Below are 24,766 nucleotides of genomic sequence, written 5' to 3'. Positions count from 1 at the left end.
AATTTTGCAATTCCTTTATTTTTATTTTGCAAGAACAATACCAAGAAAAATACCAAGAAGAATACCACAAACAACCAAGAAATTCACATTAAAATTGTACTTTGATCTCATTTGAATTGTAATGTTTTAATAAATGGCACCATTTCCAGGTGTATCCTTGTGAGATAAAAAAAAATTTAACTTATGAAAAATGGGTAATGAAAAACGATTTCAAAGTTACTGTGTGTAATTGCATAGAAAGCCAAAGAAAAAGGCCAATATGATTATCTATCCCGCATTTAATGCCTGTTTTATACCCTGTAATAAAATGTAATATGAATGTGAACATGCAGTTACCCTAGTAGGTGGCATATATATCTCACACAGTTAGTGGTTACAGATTCCCCATCAACCCTGTCCCACTTGGATCCCCTGGGATGGATTTGCGAAAAGCCCAGTGTTGTCTCTACCGTATATACTGTATATCTATCTCTTGTCTCTCTTCCTTCATCTATACTGGACCATGGGGTGGTCCACCCAGGCAGGCAGGCTGGACAGGTTCTCCTCAGTAGCTGGCTCTATAGGCCAGCCCCAGGCCTTCAAGAAGTCCACCAGGTTCCTCCCTACAGCCTTGGAGAAGGTCTCGGCGTACAGGTTCATCTTGCCTTTGTTGTCATTGGGGATGTCACGTGTCATATTGCGGTAGGCAGCAAACACCTTCTTAAAGGACTCCCAGCCAAACTCCTCCTTGAGCTGTGAAGGGGGGGGGGGGGGGGGGGAGATAGACTTGTAAGAGGTATTGTTAACTATTATTGTTGTGACCTAGACAAAGTTTACACATATATATGATAAATACATTATATTATTGTTGTGAAAAGGTTAAATTACCACCACTATCAAAACCACCACTACTACTACTACTACTACTACTACTACTACTACTACTACTACTACTACTACTACTACTACTACTACTACTACTACTACTACTACTACTACTACTACTACTACTACTACTACTACTACTATTACTAATACTACTATACTACTAATACTAATACAATATGACTTATACCACTGCTACTACTAACAATCCACTAATCTAAAAGTAATGTAATTGTCCAGTCCTGTTGTGTTTGTTGGTCTATATTGACTAAGGTTTTTGGTGGTGGGCCTAATTAAGCATTACATCACGCGCAGGAGTGGTTTGTGAACAATAAACCATGCCTAGGGGTGGTTGTTAGGCCCGAGGCGCAGCCGAGGGTCGTTAGACCCCCCTAGGCATGGTTTATTGTTCACAAATCACGACTGCAAGTGGTGTAAAGCTTTTATACAACTGCCAGATTCATCCAACCTTATTTCTATACAATAAACACACATTAATCGAAGATTTATTGAAAAAACCATCCGCCAGAAAAAGTTGTTCCCACAACTACAAAAAAGACAAGTTGCCTCCATGTGGAAGCAGCTTGAAGTGCATCCAACCAAACTAACACATCCAACTGTGTATTATTGGAATGATTGAGAGAAGTTGCCTCATGTGGAAGCAGCTTGAAGTGCATCCAACCAACTAACACATCCAACTGTGTATTATTGGAATGATTGATTGAACATTTTATTACCAGATGCAGAATGGGTACAATACAGTACGGCTCAATACACACAATTGTTAAGGGAATGCAGACCTACTTTCCATAGAACTTCATTCTTAGATGCTTCTATATAAAGTAGGTAAAACAAATTAAAACGTTTTCTTTGCCCTATAGGAAAAAAAACGTTTTCTTCGCCCTATTTTTTTATTTATTTCTTTTAGCCTAAACTTAACCAGTTGGAAACCAGGGGTACAGTAATAAAATTAGCAATCAACCAATCAATCAATTCAATAGACCATGCTCACTTAAAACAGCGCTGCTTCTCTCTCAGTCTGACTCCCCCGCTGTTGCAGACAGGAGTGTGTGTGTGTGTGTGTGTGTGTGTGTGTGTGTGTGTGTGTGTGTGTGTGTGTGTGTGTGCGTGCGTGTGCGTGTGTGTGTGTGTGTGTGTGTGTGTTTGTGGGTACGCCAGCGTCGGACAGTGTGAGAGTGAACGCTGCAGTCAGTGGGAAGGAAGTAGAAATTTAAATCAATCAATTAATCAATCAATCAATCAATCCGCGATTTTTCTTTTGTTCTAGATTGACTCAAGACCCATCAATTACATCATCCAACATTGTTTAAAGGACTAACACATTCCCCTTGACAGAATCGCTTCATATTTAGTCGTTATGGCGCTATCAACATTCTGGCGCTATCAACATTCTCCCGGAGTGAGCCGGCGGAGTGATTATGTGATTCGGTTGTGGGCGGGTCCTGAGCCCAGGACCGTGGATTGTTGCCAATAAAGACGTGTAAATGGACTGTTTCAGCCAATCAGAATCGAGAAATTTGCATGCCGTTGTATAATGTCATATAAGCCACTTTCCTCTTCTTGCTCTGGTGGGTTGGGTTGAGTGGAGGACGTTAACACCAAGATGTCTAATAGAAGGACAACTCCCTGTAAACTAAACTGCATACGGACCATCTTGATATGATATGATATGATATTTGCATTTATAATGCGCGCCCCCCAGCCAATTTTTACATCAGTCCGGGTTGCTGTTCATTTGTGTCCATTTAGTGTTTATTTGTATAAAGTATAGTCTTTGTGGTGTCAACATCTATTTGACTATATCTGACCACTTTCTAGACACTGGCTTTGGCTAGTTGAGATTGAAGCCTGTTTGACCAGGACACCGTAGTCACCAGCTTGCTTGAGTTTAAACAGAAAATCAAAAAGAAGGTTCTGGTTGTAAAGGTAGATCTGACCCATACTGTTAAAGGTAGATCTGACCCATACTGTTAAAGGTAGATCTGACCCATACTGTTAAAGGTAGGTCTGACCCATACTGTTAAAGATAGGTCCAACCCATACTGTTAAAGGTAGGTCCAACCCATACTGTTAAAGGTAGATCTGACCCATACTGTTAAAGGTAGATCTGACCCATACTGTTAAAGGTAGGTCTGACCCATACTGTTAAAGATAGGTCCAACCCATACTGTTAAAGGTAGGTCCAACCCATACCGTTAAAGGTAGGTCCAACCCATACCGTTAAAGATAGGTCTGACCCATACTGTTAAAGATAGGTCTGACCCATACTGTTAAAGATAGGTCTGACCCATACTGTTAAAGATAGGTCTGACCCATACTGTTAAAGATAGGTCTGACCCATACTGTTAAAGGTCCATTCCTGGTTCTTTAGCTTAAAGGGATAGTTCTGATCGGTGGAACGCTAGCCCTATTTCCTACTCACCATCACCAATGATGTTGTCGATGGTAGAATTATTTCCCAGCACGATCCATGCTCATACAAGTTCTGACTAGTTAGCCAAACTAATGCAAAGTCAATGGGGTCAAGCTGATTGAAGCTGAAACTGAAATGTACTGCACAATGCACACAAAGTAGAGTTCAGTGAGCTCCAGTCCGCTTGTACAGACAGAAGCTTGACCCCATCAACATAATCAATAGTATACAGCTAGGATTAAAAATATCTGAACTATCCCTCTATCCATACAGTAGAACAAAGCCTACTTTTTCTTCCCCTTCAGAATGTACAGTAGGACAACTTTTGATCACCTGCAGGTAGGTCTCCAGGGCCGTCCACACACTCCAGCTGTCAAGGTTCTTGCCTCCCTTCACATACTCCTCTGTTCGTTTCTTCCTCTCCTCCGGCTTCAAGCCTCCATGTGCCTGTGTTGCACACATCACGTTCACCACGTGTAACAAGGATAAAGACAGAGTGAGTATGTCTCTTAATGCTATTGACCTATCTCAAACCCTGTCCTCTCGATCCTGGTGTGAATGGGGGCAAACGACAATAGCTGGCAGAGTAGACAAGAATAAGCAAGTGTCAGAGGTCAATTACAACCATACTGACCCTAGCTGGCAGAGTAGACAAGAATAAGCCAGGGTCAGGGGTCAATTACAACCATACTGACCCTAGCTGGTAGAGTAGACAATAATAAGGAAGGGTCAATACCTATTGTGAATAAACACGAGTCAAGGTTCAACACCTACTGTGAATAAACATGGGTCAGGGTGCAACACCTACTGTTGTCTTACCTAGAAAGGTTATAACCTAAAAGGTGGTTGCAAGGCTGATTACTTCTAGACAGAATAAAAACATGAGTTTATTAATCTCAGCCACTACTGTAGTTATAACTTATATAGTATCTAGTATATAAATGGTCAGTAAGCGTTTCTATCCATTACAAAAGGTGTCCCCCAGGGATAAATTCTGGGTGCTGTCTCATTTATATGAATAACATTGTCTCATCTCTGAAAGGGTTTCAAGTTCATTGTTATGCAAATTACTGTGAGGTTCGCCTCTTCCCTGGACCTTTAATTCCTGTTCCCTGGACCTTTGATTCCCTGTCTCCTCACCTCTCCAGCCCCCACCCTCGCGTTCTTTTACTCTCGTCTGCTCTTCAGCAGCCCACACCCTTGGACTACCTGTCATTATGTGTTTGATTGGTCCGTGCCGAACACACACTTCTAGTCAAGTATCAATTACTATCTCGCACCCGATGTGTGTTCTAATTAGCGCCCCAGTGGGCTTTAAATAGCTCGATCTCCCCCCCAGTCCTCGTCGGGTCGTTCTGCAAACTCCTACGGGAGATTCTCTATCTGTAAGCTCCTACGGGAGATTCCCTATCTGTCTGTATGCTGTTTCATCTCCGGCGTGAGACGAGGTGCAAGCCTTCGCCACCTGTCGCCGTTTGCCTGGAGTGGGACACAGTACTGCGCTCTCTAATTCTCTACGGGAGGTATTCCAGTGTTCCACTCCAGACCCCGCGCCAGATGCGCTCTCCGAACCGGCGCGTTCTCCAAGCAGACGCGCACCACTCCAGACCCCGCGCCAGATGCGCTCTCCGAACCGGCGCGTTCTCCAAGCAGACGCGCACCACTCCAGACCCCGCGCCCGATGCGCTCTCCGAACCGGCGCGTTCTCCAAGCAGACGCGCACCACTCCAGACCCCGCGCCAGATGCGCTCTCCGAACCGGCGCGTTCTCCAAGCAGACGCGCACTACTCCAGACCCCGCGCCAGATGCGCTCTCCGAACCGGCGCGTTCTCCAAGCAGACGCGCACCACTCCAGACCCCGCGCCAGATGCGCTCTCCGAACCGGCGCGTTCTCCAAGCAGACGCGCACCACTCCAGACTCCGCGCTGATGCGCTCCTATAGCAGACGCGCTCCTTCTGCAGACGCGCTCCACTCCAGACGCGCATCGCTCTCTAATTCTCTACGGGAGGATGTGTCTCTCCGAGCCGGCGCGCTCTCCGAACCGGCGCGTTCTCCAAGCCGACGCGCCCCACTCCAGACGTCTAGCCTGCGCCCTCCTACTCCATCCCTGTAAGCAGCTCTGGCCCTAGTCTCCCCTGTTGGCTTCTTTGTTAGCTCCCCTGTTAGCTTCCCTGTTAGCTCCCCTGTTAGCCTGTTAGTCTCCCCTGTTAGCTCCCCTGTTAGCCCTTGTTAGTTTCCCCTGTTGACTCCCCTGTTAGCTTCCCTGTTAGCTCCCCTGTTAGCCTGTTGACTCCCCTGTAGCTTCCTTGTTAGCCTCGTTAGCTCCCCTGCAGCTTGCTAGGCCTCTACTACCAGCATGGCCCCAGTCTGCTAGCTTAGCCCCGGCTGCTAGCACAGCCTCTATGTTAATGCAGCCCTTGCAGCTAGCATAGGCCCTGTAGCTAGCCATGCCCAGGCAGCTAACCCGGTCCCTCTGCATGGCCTCCACTTTTTGTGTAGTTTTCCCCACTGCTAGGACTGCCCCTTCAGCTAGCAAGGTCAGTTTTCTCCCACTGCTAGGACTGCCCCTTCAGCTAGCAAGGTCAGTTTCCCCACTGCTAGGACTGCCCCTTCAGCTAGCAAGGTCAGTTTTCTCCCACTGCTAGGACTGCCCCTTCAGCTAGCAAGGTCAGTTTCCCCACTGCTAGGACTGCCCCTTCAGCTAGCAAGGTCAGTTTTCCCCACTGCTAGGACTGCCCCTTCAGCTAGCAAGGTCAGTTTTCTCCCACTGCTAGGACTGCCCCTTCAGCTAGCAAGGTCAGTTTTCTCCCACTGCTAGGACTGCCCCTTCAGCTAGCAAGGTCAGTTTTCTCCCACTGCTAGGACTGCCCCTTCAGCTAGCAAGGTCAGTTTTCTCCCACTGCTAGGACTGCCCCTTCAGCTAGCAAGGTCAGTTTTCTCCACTGCTAGGACTGCCCCTTCAGCTAGCAAGGTCAGTTCCCCACAGCTAGGACTGTCCTTCCAGCTAGCTTGTTCTCTCATGCTGGTCCAGCCCTGTCTGCCAGCTCCGGCAGCTAGCGCAGCCTCTATGTTAATGTAGCAGTACAGCTAGCATAGGCCCTGTAGCTATCAGTGCCCTGGCAGCTACCCTTTCCCTCTGCTAGCCCCTTCCCTGTTCCCCTCTCCAGTGCCCCTGTTCCAGCCCTGTCTGCTAGCCTAGCTCCGGCAGCTAGCGCAGCCTCTATGTTAATGTAGCAGTACAGCTAGCATAGGCCCTGTAGCTATCAGTGCCCTGGCAGCTACCCTTTCCCTCTGCTAGCCCCTTCCCGGTTCCCCTCTCCAGTGCCCCTGTCCCTCGCCCTGTCCAAGGCCTTAACCCTGTTTTCTCTGTCCCTGTCTCCAGCCCGCCCCCGCGGGCCTCTGTTCCCGGTTCCCCTCTTCAGTGCCCCTGTCCCTCGCCCTGTCCAAGGCCTTAACCCTGTTTTCTCTGTCCCTGTCTCCAGCCCGCCCCCGCGGGCCTCTGTTCCTGTTCCCCTCTCCAGTGCCCCTGTTTCCTGCCCTGTCCCTTGCCCTGGCCCTGTCCTTTAGCCTTTCCCTTAGCCTTCCCCTTAGCCAGCTCGCCTCTTAAAGGCACATTGCCCTTTTTCCCTAGTTCTTGTTTTCCAGTGTTTTGTGTTCCCCCTTAAAGGCACAGTGCCTATTTTCCCAAGTTCTTGTTTTCCAGTATTTTGTGTTCTCCCTTAAAGGGACAGTGCCGCTTTTCTGTTGTATTCAATAAATGCCCAGTTCTTGGCTTACTCTCATACCTGTCTTGTGTTGTGCGATTGGGGTCGGTTACAAACCATAACAATTACACTGTTATATGTTGTATTGCCGATTCTGTGAAACTAGCCACGGGGAAGCTGCATTTGTCTCAAATTGATGCTAAATGCTAGTCAAATAAAATGTACGTTGTTCTCTAGAGCCAGAGTGAATTGAATGAATTTTGAATGAAAGTGATGACAGTGTGTGGGTGTTGCTCACGCCGCATAGACTGAAAACACCACTTTAATTTAAAACCACCTTGGAAAGCACTGACTGATTGACTTGGAAAACATTGTAATGCTGCATAATGCTGAAATAAAATATTTGTATCTCAGAAATGGCTATATGCATTTAAAAGGTCACGCAGGTCTATCGGAAACAGAAGTAGAACATGATCTGAAAACCCCATTAAACCCCATTTTCATGTGGTATGAAACCAAACTAGAGGCTATTAACTGTATTCCAGACTGTTTTCATGTGGTATGATACTAAACTAGAGGATATTAACTGTATTCCAGACTGTTTTCATGTGGTATGATACCAAACTAGAGGATATTAACTGTATTCCAGACTGTTTTCATGTGGTATGATTCTAAACTAGAGGATATTAACTGTATTCCAGACTGTTTTCATGTGGTATGATACCAAACTAGAGGCTATTAACTGTATTCCAGACTGTTTTCATGTGGTATGATACCAAACTAGAGGCTATTAACTGTATTCCAGACTGTTTTCATGTGGTATGATACCAAACTAGAGGATATTAACTGTATTCCAGACTGTTTTCATGTGGTATGATACTAAACTAGAGGCTATTAACTGTATTCCAGACTGTTTTCATGTGGTATGATGCTAAACTAGAGGATATTAACTGTATTCCAGACTGTTTTCAGTTGTACAGCTTTACTCCACCTTTGCACCGTGGAACCCCAGCACCTCTTCATTCACATACAGAGCCCACAGGTTGCAGGTGCACTCTGTGGTGTTTGGTTGGAACTCCCAGCAGCCTCTCTGTTGGTTGTGTCCAAGCTCATGGTAGAAGCCCCATTGGCCAGAGCGCCGGGTCGTCTCAAAGTCGACCAGCTCATTGGCTATGGTGGAATGCATCATAATAGGGTAGCCTGAATGCAGCCAACCTGGTAGGAGTGAGTGAGTGAGTGAGTGAGTGAGTGAGTGAGTGAGTGAGTGAGTGAGTGAGTGAGTGAGTGAGTGAGTGAGTGAGTGAGTGAGTGAGTGAGTGAGTGAGTGAGTGAGTGAGTGAGTGAGTGAGTGAGTGAGTGAGTGAGTGAGTGAGTGAGTGAGAGAGAGAGAGAGAGAGAGAGAGAGAGAGAGAGAGAGAGAGAGAAATATGGTTACAAGTGGACCTCAACTTGATCTGTTCAAACCAGATCAAAGTTATTTGAGTGAGAGTGAGCTCATTTAAAAAAAAACAAAAAAAAACATATATTATTTTCAGATCTGAATGCATCAGACATTTACGCAGTTTGGAAGAGATGAGACTATGACACGATTCAAAAGAAACATGACCGTAGAAAGTTTTGAGTGGTAACGTTACTTAATATGACCAGAGATTCCATTAGTAACATGTTATATTACATGTTTGTTACTCATTCTATGTCTGCACTTTATGCATTGCTTTTATTTTGCACGGTTCCCAGTACAAGTGGGGCCTCAGACCCTGGAGTGGGGGGGACCTGTGCAGGAAGCCATCTTGGGGTTGGAAATCTTAACATCTATCACAATCCTTTTTATAGATTTTAATATTAGAATATTTTCTCAATTTTATTTTCTCTGAATATCTTATGACTTTTCATTTAATGAATATTTTAATGTCAATTCTCTGCTCATTTTATGCCTGTCTATAATTGTGGCAACTGTATGCCAATTGTATGCCTATGTCTATTTTGTGTCCACATCACTGCTGCGAAGCACTTTGGGCTGCAATTCATGTATGAAAGGTGCTATATAAATAAAGTTTATTATTGTTATAGTTATTACATTTCCACAGTATGTAATCCTCTAAATGAATTATAGTTTTTTGCAGTTGGCAGCCTACAATTGTAGAAATTAATGGATACAGAATGGCAGCAATGCTTTGATTCCCCATTGACTAGCATTGCTAACAAAGCTGCCGCTTTGTTTGTCGCACATTTTTCAGAAACTAAAACTCTGCTGTGAAAACGTTGTGGGGCGTACATCACTACTTTTACACATGATATAGTACTATTATCTTTTCAGATATCACCAAGCCCTGGAGGGACAAAGATGAAGACTCACCATTGGAGATTTGGACGTCTGCAACAATGCGCTCTTTGCGCTGGAACTTATGGGCTGCCAGGTCATAGACGGCCTTCATGACGTCGTCCCAAAGTACCGCAAGCTGATCAGGATGATCCAGACCCCGGACTTCTTTTGAAGGCAAGGTAAGGACGATATTCTCAAACTCTAGCTCCGCCCAGGGGGAGGGGGCTGTACGCAGCGACAACCAATCAGCTGGTGTTGTCACACCTGGAGAAAGAGAGGCGGTCAAGGTCTCAGCAATAATTCATCTCTATTCTGATGATACCAGAGCTCTTTTGGGGGGAAATAACTCGGGGAATAAACAGGGATTCGATGCTGTTATTCATAAACTTGTTCATTAACTTTAGTACAAAACACAGGGACATAAATCACGCTGAAGACTATCAAGGCCCAGAAATAGTGATTGCCTCTTAGATTTAGATAATAATAAGCGTAATATTGAATGTCCAGGTAGGGAAATGAGAAAATATCCTACAGCTGACTGGGGAAATGTAGGCATGCCTGGAGAAGTACAGCTGTAAATCTGCCTTTGTTATTGTTGATCAGTGTTTCTCAAGTACCGGTACCAGTCCCTCTGAGCAGTTACTTTGATGTTACTGAGCAGTCACTGGGATGTTACTGAGCAGTCAGTGGGATGTTACTGAGCAGTCAGTGGGATGTTACTGAGCAGTCAGTGGGATGTTACTGAGCAGTCAGTGGGATGTTACTGAGCAGTCAGTGGGATGTTACTGAGCAGTCACTGGGATGTTACTGAGCAGTCAGTGGGATGTTACTGAGCAGACAGTGGGATGTTACTGAGCAGTCAGTTGGATGTTACTGAGCAGTCAGTGGGATGTTACTGAGCAGACAGTGGGATGTTACTGAGCAGTCAGTTGGATGTTACTGAGCAGACAGTGGGATGTTACTGAGCAGACAGTGGGATGTTACTGAGCAGTCAGTGGGATGTTACTGAGCAGACAGTGGGATGTTACTGAGCAGTCACTGGGATGTTACTGAGCAGTCACTGGGATGTTACTGAGCAGTCATCATCATTACAGGGCAACAGCTAGAATGAAGGTGCTGAATTATGCATTAATAAGAACTAGTGCTGTCAGGCGATTAAAAAAATTAATCTAATTAATTACAGGATTTGTAATTAATTAATATAATTAATCGCATTTTAATCGCATTACCATTTTATGCCTCATATTCTATATTCTATAATCGTATTTCAAATTGCATGTGTCCGGATGGCAGAATTCAGTACTGTATCTACAAAACCTTCTGTTTAATCATCTTCCATCTATTAATTTGCTTAGATTTTTCAGGTCTGGTCAATTTGAGCATGGTGTTATTCACAGTCAAAGATAAAAAAAAAAATGTATTGATATTCTCATTTGGTTCATTACAATTTACTCAAAATAAAATGTTCATTCAATCAATCACAGCGCAGATTGATTGATTGAATGAAAATGTTATTAACAGATTGCAGAATGGGTACAATACAGTACGGCTCAATACACACAATTGTTAAGGGAATGCAGACCAGAGTAAGACTTTCGTCTTGTTTACATCAGGGTCCCCCATTTTCAATTCATAATGAATTGTAAGTAAGGGTGCAACTTGCACTGTGCAATCCATTCTTTGTGGATCTAGCCCACAGTATTTCTGACACTGGGAAATTGGGAATACATTCCCTGAGATTCATAGATGTCCCTAGAATCAGATACCAAGAACATGCAAATGGACCATATTAAAAAAAAATCTGTAAATGTGTATTCTACATGCTTATGGAATGAATGAGATACAAAAAAAATATTATTATAAAAAAAAAAAAAAAACTTTTTTTTGTAATTAATTTTGAGTTAATTTTCATAACGCGATTATTTGCTGTGTAATTAATTAATCTAATTAACGCGATAAACTGACAGCCCTAATAAGAACATAATATGAGTGCTACATTTAAACAGGTCAATACTCCCAGATCATGTGAACAAACCTTCCCCAATGCAAGGCAAGGTCAAATATACTATGTGAGATTCCTCAAGGTCAAAAATACAATCTGAGATTCTTCAAGGTCAAATATACGATGTGATATTCGTCAAGGTCAAAGATACTATGTGAGATTCCTCAAGGTCAAGTTAGACCGCGCTCTCAATAATTGACACTGGGTGCTGCAATCCCGAAGATTTAAGTAGAAAAAAGCAGGAAGCCGGACCAGCACTCTCCGGTTTCGACAATTTTTTATCGCAGCCAAATACAACAGACATGTTTCGGAACAGGTGTTCCTTCTTCAGTGTTAATGGCTAGCAGTATTAGTTTGAAAAGATGGTAGCTATATACAAGGTGGGCAGGAAGTGACATCAATACAGGTATGCCTGGGATTGCTGGTCAACTTTGACCCTAGGAAGGACAGTCCAGATTCTACATCCTTATCCCCTACATCCTTATCCCCTAAATCCTTATCCCCTTCATCCCTATCCACTACATCCCTATCCCCTACATCCTTATCCCCTACATCCTTATCCCCTACATCCTTATCCCCTTCATCCCTATCCACTACATCCTTATCGCCTACATCCTATCCACTACATTACTGTCCCGTACACAGTCTTCACCCAACACATACACCCGCATGCATACACCCACTCACCAGACTTGTAGTATGGTGCACGTACGGCCTTCTCCACCATGACCTCTGACCCCTCCACCTGTGTTCTGGGTGGAGCCACCAGGTAGATAAGGCCCCCCCACATGTTCGACACCTGCACCTTTTCCGCATTGACAGGAAAACGCACATCGACAGTCGCTGCCCTCTTCAGCTCTTCCTTCCTCTCAAGATTGTCACTCTGACAGCCAATCTGGACCTGAGCGACACACAGAGTGAACTACGTTACTTTGTGAGTTGTGACATTTCCCAGAATGATGGAGGTGTCCTTGGTGCCTGGAAGCTCAAAACAGAGTAATCACACTAATCAGAGTCATCAGTTCCACAAAGGCCGCCAGTAAAACAAGCTCTTAGGATATAAGATACAGCAGGGAATGTGAAGACATTGTGGTGGATCTGGACTCGTCAATTATATCATAGGTTGCATTAGGGCTGGGCGATAAAACGATAACGATAAATATCACGATAAATTATTTCCTCGAAATAAACATGAAACGTGGTCGCAAAGTTTCGATATATCGATTTTCCAAGTTTGGCTCCGCTCAGCCTCGGCTCAACACACTCACTAACAACAACCAACGTTACGTGATGACGTGCTTACGCACCACAGCTCCAGATGCGCTACTGTTTTGGTTTAGGACTCAAGGCTGGCTATGGCTAATTAGCTTGCACGGCGCTATTTCACAGGTTACCTGCCGAGTTGGTGTGTGTTTTGAATTCTGAGGGTAACTGTTATAGTAGTGTGGGGTATACGGTGGACGTCGTTGCAATGAATTGGGCGGAACAGAGTATTTTAGCGTAATTTTTTAGTAAATTGTCATGAAATACTCCGCTCGGAAACGAGGCTGGCTATGGCTAATTAGCTTGCACGGCGCTATTTCACAGGTTACCTGCCGAGTTGGTGTGTGTTTTGAATTCTGAGGGTAACTGTTATAGTAGTGTGGGGTATACGGTGGACGTTGTTGCAATGAATTGGGCGGAACAGAGTATTTTAGTGTCATATTTATTACATTGTCTCATGAGATACTCCGCTTGTCGGCTAACTGCTAACGTGCGCGGACTGATGACGACATCAACTCGACTCGAGACATTTGCTTAGAAACAACAGGCTGGCTAGGATAACTAGCTTGCACGGCGATGTTTTATATATTTACGTGCCGAGTATGTGTGTGGCATGAATTCTGAGGCCACGTTTATAGTAGTGTGGGGTATACAGTGGACGTCGTTTCAATATATTGTGGCGGAAGAGAGTATTTTAGTGTCATATTTATTACATTGTCATGAGATATTCCGCTTGTCGGCTAACTGCTAACGTGCGCGAACTGATGACGACATCAACTCGACTCGAGACATTCGCAGCAGCATAAGAAGTTAATTAAACTTGACAGACATTATATCGACGATAATTATCGATATCGAATTATATGAAAATAATTTTATAATTTTATCGCAATAACGTTTTTGGTCATATCGCCCAGCCCTAGGTTACATTGCATTTAATGAGCTGGACAGGTGTGTCTAAACTCTCGACTTTTTGTGATTTCATTTGCAAACAGCACAGAACCTGGCTTATAAGGAGTTCTCGGAGGCGTGTCTTGTATGCAAATGACCTAGACGGGAACGCGCGTTCATAGTGACATTCCTCATCGCCGGCATCCCAGCTGTGATCGTTTGACCCACTTAAGACATCTTCCCCACGCGTTGGGAAATCAGAGTGAACTTGTTCTCGATTCTGTCTCAGTCGGTTCCAAGATGGTTGTCCTAAGAGAAGTCTTTGGAAAATGTTGGAGAATGAGACCCAATGATCTTAAGTAGAGCCCCTGGCCTCTCACTTAGTTAGGTGTGAACTAAGCTATTGTTTGGGGCAACCAAAAGGATTCCTCGAAAACATTCATACAACGTTGAACCCTGTGTCCGTGGGTATTTAGGGATGAGCCCGAATCCCAAACATGAATTTGGGAAAGCAGAGATAATGAGATGGACACAGATGTTTTCATTACATAGATATTAATATTATTATCCAGATACAAAATAAATGTTTATGTTATGAGCTCCATTGGTGCAACACACTCCTATGCACCACCATCATGTTCGCCATCAAAAACTAGCCGTAGGACTGATTGAAACATCATCACTCTCAACTATCAACTTACAGGAAACATCTGTAGACCAGCAGAACCGTCAATAATCTGTTACTATTTGTTATTCAAACTCCGTTAGTATAAATTACTTCCGGTCTCCGTCAATACGTCAACATGTAAACACGTTCCTATTGGGTCTGGGTCTATGACTGACATCTGGGGTCATAGAATAACCTGCTGTAAAAGTATATACAGGAAGTGACTCAGCCTCAACATCCTCACTGAAGAAGGTTGATACTGGGAGATGAGGAACCTATACTGGGAGATGAGGGACCTATACTGGGAGATGAGGGACCTATTCTGGAACATTGTTGAGAATGAGTGGGACAATGTACCTTCCATCCCTTATAATGAGTGGAAAACCTCAGTAAATAACATGTTATCATGTACCTTCCATCCCTTATAATGAGTGGAACACCTCAGTAAATAACATGTTATCATGTACCTTCCATCCCTTATAATGAGTGGAAAACCTCAGTAAATAACATGTTATCATGTACCTTCCATCCCTTATAATGAGTGGAACACCTCAGTAAATAACATGTTATCATGTACCTTCCATCCCTTATAATGAGTGGAACACCTCAGTAAATAACATGTTATCGTGTACCTTCCATCCCTTATAATGAGTGGAAAACCTCAGTAAATAACATGTTATCATGTACCTTCCATCCGTTATTGACCATCTCAGGTGGCATCGTCATGGTGGTCTGCAGACCAGGTGAGAGATAGAGACCTGTGCTGATCCACTCCTCTTGTTCTGACACACACACACACACACACACACACACACACACACACACACACACACACACACACACACACACACACACACACACACACACACACACACACACACACACACACACACACACACACACACACACACACACACACACACACACACACACACACACACACACACACACACAACAAACAATAGCATATCAAACATACCTTTGACATTTTTGTCAAAAACATATTTTAGGCTCAACTTTCGGTAGCACACGCACATTCACATTATTATTATTATATTAACTATGGCGATTGTGGCTGCAATTCTGAATGTCTGGTTTCAAAAGGGAGGGTTCTTGTCACAGCTGAACTGAAGGCACTATGTAGATATATATATATATTTTTTGTATCCTCTTTTTCTCCGCCTGATTTTCTATTTTTCTCCCCATCCCAATTTAGTCGTTATGCCAATTCCCCCCCTCCCCTACCTGGTTGTTGTGCGGATGTTCCTCCTACTGGTCGGTACAAGGGAACCCTGAAGTCCACCACATGCTTCCTCCGACACATGTGGAGACAGCCAGTGGCTCTCTTCTCACCTGGCAGCGAGGACTCTCATTGGTGAAGCATAACGCGTGGGAGGTCACGCTGCCTTCACCATTTCCTGCCTTTCGCTGAACAGGCGCCCAGACCTGACCTGTAGGCGTCGCTGTCCACAATGCCAGATTACCACCCTCGACTTCCCTCCCGCTAACTCAGCCAAACGAGTTAGTATGACGATCGGCCCAAGCCGCAGGGCAATGCTGACTCCGGGAGTCGAGACTGCAGCCTCTTGCATTGGTGACGAGCGCAATCTCCGCTACGCCATCCGACCGCCACTACTGTATGTAGATATTTAACATGCTCTTGGGACAACCTTTCATTCTGTAAATGAATGATTCTGACTTGTGTAAAGGAATCATATATCATAACCGTGGTATATGGATATTATACCACAGTTATGAACAAATCAGATTGCTTGCTGTGAGCTACCAGTTTTATAGTAGCAGCATTTGCATTATATGTAAAAGTTAGCAAATGTGCAATGCATATTAACGCGACTAATTATTATAATAATTATTATAAACGAATTGTAAAAAAAAAAATTAAATACAGTATGTATATATACTGTATATTTATTTATAATGGTTGGACACCATTAAATATTGGGATTTGCTTTGAGTAATGGCTCATTTTGCTTACTAATGTCCTGTTGTACATGTGTCTGTAATATATATAGATCAAATTTAAATGCACTGTCTAGGTTTTTCGATTTGAAATGAGGTCCATGTAGACTCAACCACATATGTCTGTTTGTATGTATATATAGAGTATATCCAGGTCTCCCTCTTGTCTTCATGGGGAATAATGAGGTCTTACCTGCTGTGTTGACATTAATATTGACCGTGCTGTTATAGACAGCGGGCATCTCAGGAATGTCCTTGATGAGGTAAGGTAGGAGGGCTTCGGGGTCTGGACACACTTTGTACACCTCTGTTCCCACACGGAGGAGCAAGTGGTCCTGAGGACTCGTCACCGGGCAAGTGGGACACACCTGGGTGTAAGACAAGAGGACATCACAGAGAGAATGAGTAGGCATGTTGGCATTAGAAGAAGTGTCCGTGGTTACGTAAACTTCTGTCTGTTGGTACTATTGAGAAGAATGGACACTCTGTACATCATGACTAGTCTAGAGCTGAACTGGGATTAGTAGGGGGAGGGAGGGTTACAGTGGTTTTTGATGATTTTAAATGAGGGCAGTTTAGACTCAACCACTTACAATGATCTTCCAATCACAGCTGTACATATTTTGAGTTTACACTTGTAGACTCAACTACTACATAACGTGTGTTACGGACTCTGTCCTTGTATATATATATAATGTGTTATGTATGTAGGCAGGTTGTTTTGTTGTTTTTTGTCTCCCTCCTGTGTAACATATCTATCTCTCAGGGTCTCTCAGTTCCAGCAGCAGCTGGTCAATCACCATCTCACTCCAGCAGCAGCGACAGCTGGGGCTTGTCAGCAATCAACCTTTCTCTCTCCCTTCATATATCCCATTGTGTGCAGTGTTAGCCAGAGCTCTGTCGGTGTCTGTGGTGGTAATTATATCTGGTGCTGTTGGTGGTAGAGCTCTCATTTTGGTGGTATAGAGCCGTGGCTCTTTGGGATACATTTGTGTCAGAGCTAGTCAAAGCTCTGTGGGAGCAAATTTTTGTGTGAGAGCTGGTCAAGGCTCTGGTTCTTTGCCATTTTCTATAGTATTGTACCTTTTGTGTTCCTGCCTGTTGTACATTTCTGTTTATCCCATAACCTGTATATATTTGTTTGTCACCCAGCCTATGGTGATTGTTTTTCTTGTGTATTAATCTTTTGTTTCGCACACAGGGACATTGATGCGGACAGGAAGATACCCTGGGTCTACATTGTGCATCACGTAGGTGACCTGATGTTAAAGACACCAGCTTTAGAGTGAGCACCACCCACCTGTACTTTTTGGCATCAGCGCCTGTAAGGGGGGGTGGGATTTCATTTCCTTTTGTATTTCATTTGGTGCCACTGGTAGTCCTCCTTGATCTCTGTGTTGCTGTGTTTATAATGTGGCCTTGTGTTGCGTCCCCTTACTGGGGTGCGTAACAACGTGTGTTAGGATATGTGGTTGAGTCTGCACGGAACTCATTTCAGAACTTCTAAAACATTAGTTAGTGCCTTTAAGGCATTGCAAAACATTAAGAATCACAATATTATTGCATCGAGTATTGTGATATTACTGTATCAGGAGTTGTCTGGTGATCCCCACCTCCAACTGGGACGCAAGTGATTTAAAATAGAATGCCTAAAAAACACACACACCACTGCAACACTGGACTGTCATCCCCTGCCCACCTGTGGGAATGCCTTCTTCGATACGTCCGTGAGGGCGGACAGGACCAGTGTATATGATGAAGAATCATAAGCCTTCATCTGCAGGTAGCTGACACAGTCCGTGCCCAGCTTCTTGCAACACTCCTCTTCATGCTTGGTAAGCTCCTCCCCCCGGTTCACATGACCGGCGAACCTTTGCAGCAGGTGGCGGAAGAGGTAGCCATCCTCACAGGTCCTGCCAGGGACAGGGGCCTTGTAGCAGCCTGGTGTCGCTGTATTCCCCATGATGCTCAGACCCATCTTGTTCAGAATGTGGTTCCCTGGAACACAGTTGAAAATAAGTGATTTATTGAGCAGATGCATGTATGGTAGAGTGCACAATAAATAGGCGGTAAGGAGCGTTTGATCAATTACTTGCAAAATGGTTTAGTGGGTTGTGGTCTGATTTGGCGTAGTGTATGGTACCTGGGTCTTACCTGGGTAGTCAGTCAGTGCGTTGTCCCCATGGTAACTATATGACCAGTGCCATGCATGCCCTCCTACTATAAGACCTCCTCCTTCAGCCACAAAGGCCTGGATCTCTTCCTTATGTGCGTCAGAGTATGACATACAGACATATACACTCAAGTCCTTTCTGAAGTCTGTCTTCTCACACTTCAGTCCTGCTTCGCTGAACAAGGAGTGGGCACCGCCTAGCGCTGGTAAAACACCAACCACCCCCTTACGTCCCTGGTCCAACCATTGAATGGCGTTGTTCCAAAATGTCTGCAGCTCCTGGAGAGGACAGTTTATCAGATAGTATTAAAATGTATCATAGTATGACATGCTGATACACTTTCATGCATGTCAGTACTGTCTCTGAGATGTGCTCTATTCACCCCCCAAATCCTACGCCTGATTATGCAGTCACAGGCTGAGTAGCAGCACCAAACACTGAGGTGTCCACTTGTCTGGTTTCCCTCACTGTTCTTCAGTCCATGTAAAGTTTCAATATAGTGTATGATTTATATATATATATTTTTTTGTATTATCTTTTTTCCCCTCCTTTTTCCGTTTTTCTCCCATCCCAATGTTAGTCCGTTATGCCAATTCCCAATCCCCTTCCAGGTCGTTGTGCACTTACCCCCCCCCCCCCCCCCCTCTACCGTCGGTCTGGGAGGGCGGAGACTATCACATGCTTCCTCCGACACATGTGTAGCCAGCCCACCACTTCTTTTCACCTGGCAGCGCGGACTCTCACTGGGGGAGTGTAACGTGTGGAAGGTCACACTACCTCTCCCAGATCCTTCCCTCGCTGTGCAGGCGCCCCGACCGAACTGTAGGAGTCGCTGTTTACAACAACCAGGACCCACCCACACCGGCTTCCCACCCACTGACACTGCCAATCATGTCAGAACGGACGACCGACAAGCCGGAGGTACCGCTGGCAGTTGGATTCGATCCCACTGTCTCTGCAGTGGTAGACAGACCTCAGTCCGCTGCGCTACCCGGCCGCCCTATGATTTATATTTTGAAATGACTTTCTTTTAGTTCATTTGCATTTGTGAATAAATTATTTCCACTATAAAGGTTGAAAATAAACATTATTTTACATTCAATATCATTGTTATCATCAACAAACTATGAATGTGGCCCGTGATGCATCACCAGGTGTAGGATTTAGGTGGTGAATAGAGATACAGAGATACTGACTAGTGTGAAAGTGTGCATGAGATACAGGTTGAAAAGATATAATACAAGCATAGCAAGTGATCAAATAGAGACCTTGATGGAACGTTTGTGTAGTCATCTCTCTTCCAATATGGCTGCCTGGAACCATTGGTAACCACTTTCAAAAGAAAATACCTCATTTCTGTGCAGTGGTAGAGCAGGTAAAACACTGGAAAAGTACCACGACTTGTTTACAGGGTCCAGAAAATATTATCTATTTCTCATATATCAACACATATAGCAACCATTGCTTTGCACATATAGCAACCAGTGTCTCTTCCATTGCCATGTACAGAACAATGGCTGCTATGTTACAGGCAGCCATGTTGGAAGAAAGAGAACGTCACAAACAATCCATGCAAGGCCTCCATTACCATGCTGAGACAGATGCTGCCTTCAAATGGAACTCGTGAGTTTGTGGTCTCGACATGGGAAGTCGAGTACATGATATGCATTATGCTTGACCTTGACCATTTCAGTGGAATGTTTCATGTGTTGCTAGGCAACAGCTGAACCGACAGTTGATTTCCTGTTTGTAGTGACAACAACTGACAGGAAATCAACTGGAGTCAGTTCTAGAACACTTGGCTTGTGTTTGTTTCTGTTGTCAAGTGGAAACCGGCTGTATACCGTTTGAAGTTATTTACACCACACACCTTATTTCCCAGGAAGCCCTCGTGTGAGATCACAAGGACTCTGCCCTGTCCGTAGTACGCCCCGGCCACAAAGGCCTGTCTGTCGGAGGTGGTAGCGATGGGGAAGGCCAGCGGGCCATGGACCAGAATCTCTGAACACCATGAGTCACTGATATCAAACTCCGACACACCCCGGACCAGCAACTCTAAGTCGTCCTTGAAATCCTTTCCCATTCTAGAAGGAGAGATGGAGGACAAGATAGATAAGTGGGCCAATATTCCTGTGTAAGGTGCCTCTTGGTGTAAATAATTAATTTGGCATGTTAACCTACCATAACATTGACCATGAAAGGGTTTGTTATATACACAGAAAAACATGATTTGTCTCTTTAGATACATTTTCTAGTTATTTTCAGTTTTATATAACGGGATGTTATGTATATTTATGTCCCACTGCTCATTACATTTCAATGTGAGTTAATAGTCAGTAGTAGTCAATAGTTTTAGTTTTCATATTATTATTTTGTTACTCAAGAGTTTGTGTGTGTCCCTTAAATGAGTCTCCATCCAGTAATTGGGTAATTCATCCCTTTAAAAAAGTACATTTGTTCACTGGAGGTTTGCCACATTGTTTACCAGAATGCATTTTTTAAAGACAGTCCTGCTATAGGCTGGTAAAGCCATTCCTCCTAAAGTGTGCAAACGGAAGTACAGGAAGTACCGGCTACAGGCTTTCCGGTTTCGACAAAACAATTATAGAAACGTGTGAAGTGCACTGCAACGGCTTTGCCTGAAGAATTTACTACATGACCGGGACGTTCTAGCTTGTTTGCCGACAGTGTGTATGGGGAAATTCTACCCCATACACACTTTCGGCCGTAGTGCTTTACCAGTCTTTATCTCACGGAGGAGATAAAACTGTGAACGAGGTTAGTCCTGCTATGAATATGGGCCCAGAGAGCCGCGTGATTTTTCTTCGTAGCCGCAGTTTGCGGAGACGCTCTCTGATTGGCCACTGACGTTTCTGGTCGTGTGACATGTGTGGCCAATCGTGTGACGCCTGTTTCTTTCACCGGTTAAGCTTAGGCACTCTTTCGAAGTTGGTTAAGGTTAGAGTTTGTCTTAGAGCAGGGCGATAGAACACCAGCCCTGATTCCAAACTCTAACCTTAACCAACTTCGAAAGAGTTGGTTAGCTTAACCAGTGATAAACTAGGCGTTAGGTAGTTTGCATGCTGTTCGAGGCGGAAATGGGCAAAGACAAAGGCGTCACGCGATTGGGCGCACATGTCACATGACCAGAAACGTCAGTGGCCAATCAGAGAGCGTCTCCGCAAACTGCGGCTACGAGAAAAAATCGCGCCAGAGAGCCTAGTCCAGTAGGACATGTGGCCCACGTTGCCACCTAGAGGCACCTGTTAGTCACTGAGCAATAGTCCCTGTACTTGGCTGGACCCTCAAGGGTCTATATTATTTGTTCATAAAGTACTGACTTACAACAATGAATAAATAATGGAACCAGTGATGTAGTGGTACTATGGAATAAACTATGACCTCCCTTCAGTAGATCACAGTAACAACACCAATAATCACTAATATACAAAAATAAATACATATTTTTTTCTGAGTATAGTATTGATTTGTTGTATTTCCTCAAAAAGAGGATATTCTGGAGGATATATCAATCTGATACTATACTTACTAAAACATAACAACACTAATTTAAACCATGACAATTTACAGTATATGGACCTAAAAAGTAGTTTGATGAATAGAAAGTAGAGGGTCAACTGACCCTGAATCAGGTTGCAAATTATTTGTAGTAAAATAAAGCTCACCACCTGAACATTTATAAAACGATGAGAACTAGAATGACAGTCAGAGAGAGGCTACACATAGAAAATACCAAGTAGACTGAGGAAAGTATTGTCATATTGTGTAGTCCTCACATTAACCTGACTGGAGCCCCATCTTGTTCCTTTATTAAGATATACACCAATGGCTAAGACTTCGATCTCCTTCTGCCCTGATCGTCTTTGAAAAACGTTAAAATGTGAAGACACGAGTAGATACCCCCATGTGCTTCACACATAAGTGTGCATAAGTGTGTATAAGTGTGTATAAATGTATAAACTCACGCCACGGCCAGGCAGGAAGATGGGATCTGAGTGGTGACGGGGAGACACTCCACCTTCCCGTAGTGATCTGTGTAGTAGATGCCTGCCACACTGGACACCTTGTTCCCTGGGAAGCTCTGGAGTACATTCTCCTTAGGGTTCAGCGCAGCCCAGTTCCACGCCTGGCCAGCTATCAGCACGCCTCCTCCAGCCTTCAGATACTCCACAAGGCCCTTAGCATACTTGCCAACGCTGGAGGCATCAGTCACGTACACTCCGACCCCCAGCTTCTCATGGAAGCCCCCCACCTCTTTGGCTTGGAAGCTGGATCTGCTGAGGTTCTGAGCCACTGACCTGGAGTTCTGGTGGACCCCCACCAGCAGGTTGTCTGATCCAGACCCCCTCAGCCAGGTGAGGGCATTCTCTACCAGGGCAGGGAAGGTAGTCAGGTACACCTCATGGCCCAGGACCACTATCCTTCCACGGCCATACCGGGAGGCTGCCATCAGAACCTGGCCTTGGGTGTTCATGGCTAGAGGGAAGGCGTCATCTCCAATCAGGACCAAGGGACAGGGGACAGCGGAGCCCTGAATGTCCAGCTCTGTCAGGCCTTTCATCAAGGAGCTGTAGGCCTCCTCATGGTAGGATGGAGCAGGAGTGGCAGACATGATAGTGGTGGAGTGAGACTCTGCAAGTGGAGAGTGTGGAGGCAGGATGGAAGAGACAAGGACAATGTAAGGATGTAGGATGTAGGGATGTAGAGTTAATCTGTCACCTTAGGGTGGAGTAAAGTCTAGAGTGACCTTGGTCCAAATAGATACCAAATAAAGACAAAGACAAACGGAATATGGTTTCTATTAGGATAGGCCTCCTTCAGGGGTCCGACAGGGAGAACATTCAGTGTGGAGGCCTGCTCTCTTCCTTACTGCCTCCTGAGATCAACGTGGTTCAACCCTGAACCCCTTATCTTTGTGTTACATTTAGTGACCTGGTGATTACAATTACAATGACAATCTACTTATTTTGGTATACCTACCAAAGTGCTGCTAAAATAGTTTGTTCTTCTGTATAAAGATAACCATAGTTACTTTTAATTTGCAGTTTAAAACTACATAGTTTGCACTAGAGACCCAGTGATAAGTCATTCTTTTTGTTTTTGTGACCAACTTTTTATTTTATCTTTTTTTTTTTTTTTTTTTTTTAAGAAAAACAAGTTCAGAGGAAAGAGACATTCACATCAGCAGTTCATATGAATTCCCACAGTGGCATAAAGAAGTGTCTTTTCAGTATATAGATTGTCCGTCAGTATAGTGTACTGTGTAGCCTGCCTGCTGGTACAGTAGTTGTGACAGTCTCTTCCTCTGATCTGGCGGTCCTGTCGCTGCAAGACAGCCCAGGTCACTTCTTAACCCCCTTCCCAGCCCCTCGGGTTCGCATAGACATTTTTAGGAAAGGAAGAAACCATGATGTATATACAGTACATGTATAAAATACAATTTCCATTTTTTTTTTTTTTTTTTTTTTTTTTTAAATGCATTGAAATGAAAAACCAAAGTAAATCATAATTGTGTTTGTTAGATACCCTCTAATCCTGTTACAAAGTAATAGGGGGAACAACAAAACAAAAACAACAAAAGATACAATAACAGAAACAGAAAACAGAAAAGTCATAAAGTGATAAGTCATTCTTATTCAGGTATAAAAGTAACCATTTTAGTTATTTTTGGTTATCTAGTGACTACTAGCAGCTATGGTGCATTCTTATCTAAATCATATCCAAGTCCATTTCTTATCTACAGTAGTAACGTATTAAGAATAACCTTGTAGGCAAAACACCAATTGAACCTGTTTGAGATATAACTACATCATAGGTGTTGGAGCAGAATACTCACATACCGAGGAAGGAGTCAAAGAAAGGCTTCTGAGGATTTATGAGACAAATAATACAAAGTTGATCAAAAAGATCGGACAGAAAATTAGTCTTCAAAAAGCTGAAGCACAAGGTCCAAGTGTGTGTGATACAACACAGTGCCAGATACACACATGTCCTCTAGTTCTAACCATAGGGCTTTTATACGTTTCCAAATCTTTTAGGAGGGCAGGGTTTTTCTGTCTGTAACATAATGTGACAGAATGATTGCCAGGTAGTAATGCTAGACAGCTTAGTTTGACTGACAGCCAGATCCAAGTGACAATTAGATAGGACTAGATATGAAATGTCACAAGATTACATATAGGTCATAATAAGACAGGCTGGTTGATATAGCTTGGTTTCTATAGGGCTTGTCTGTGTTTCTTGCGGTTGTCTCGTCTGGTTCCTTGATCTCTATTGCGTGACAGGCATAGTTGCAGGGCTGGTCCTCCATGTTGGTCTGGGCTGCTTGGCTGTAGGTCCAGAGACCATGAGAGGAGGTGCTGCTTCAGGGCTGGTCCACCATGTTGGTCTGGGCTGCTTAGCTTTAGGTCCAGAGACCATGAGAGGAGGTGCTGCTTCAGGG

The 24,766-nt window shown here is 44.2% G+C and overlaps 1 protein-coding gene across 2 annotated transcripts; it reads right to left on the bottom strand.

The window, feature by feature from the left end:
- On the bottom strand, positions 1-24,288 carry LOC311241425 (TRPM8 channel-associated factor homolog). 2 transcript variants are annotated; one of them, XM_084330245.1, is made up of 12 exons: positions 24,161-24,288; positions 22,290-22,956; positions 20,174-20,387; positions 18,284-18,581; positions 17,829-18,127; positions 16,323-16,497; positions 14,837-14,931; positions 12,016-12,229; positions 9,360-9,590; positions 7,995-8,218; positions 3,632-3,745; positions 1-732 (listed from the first exon to the last, which is right to left on the bottom strand). In XM_084330245.1, the coding sequence occupies exons 2-12, from the start codon at positions 22,934-22,936 to the stop codon at positions 487-489; spliced, it is 2,757 nt and encodes a 918-aa protein (XP_084186371.1). In that variant the 5' UTR covers positions 22,937-22,956; positions 24,161-24,288; the 3' UTR covers positions 1-486. The 2 variants fall into 2 exon arrangements, with proteins under 2 accessions (XP_084186371.1, XP_084186370.1); XM_084330244.1 differs by having other exon boundaries at positions 24,165-24,266.
- Between the last annotated feature and the right edge of the window lie 478 nt (positions 24,289-24,766).

This window comes from Notolepis coatsorum (assembly GCF_963971535.1).
Source record: "Notolepis coatsorum genome assembly, chromosome: 15".
Classification (NCBI taxonomy): Eukaryota; Metazoa; Chordata; class Actinopteri; order Aulopiformes; family Paralepididae; genus Notolepis; species Notolepis coatsorum.
Note: the sequence above shows the minus strand (reverse complement) of the source record. Positions and strands in the feature narration are given on the sequence as shown.

Excerpts from the sequence above, each read along its gene's own strand:
- LOC311241425 (XM_084330245.1), bottom strand. The coding sequence starts at position 22,936 with ATGTCTGCCACTCCTGCTCCATCCTACCATGAGGAGGCCTACAGCTCC. Across the intron at positions 12,230-14,836 it reads TGGTCAATAACGGATGGAAG|GTCCAGATTGGCTGTCAGAG; the intron begins GTACATGATAAC and ends TGTGTCGCTCAG. Across the intron at positions 8,219-9,359 it reads AGACGTCCAAATCTCCAATG|GTTGGCTGCATTCAGGCTAC; the intron begins GTGAGTCTTCAT and ends CACTCCTACCAG.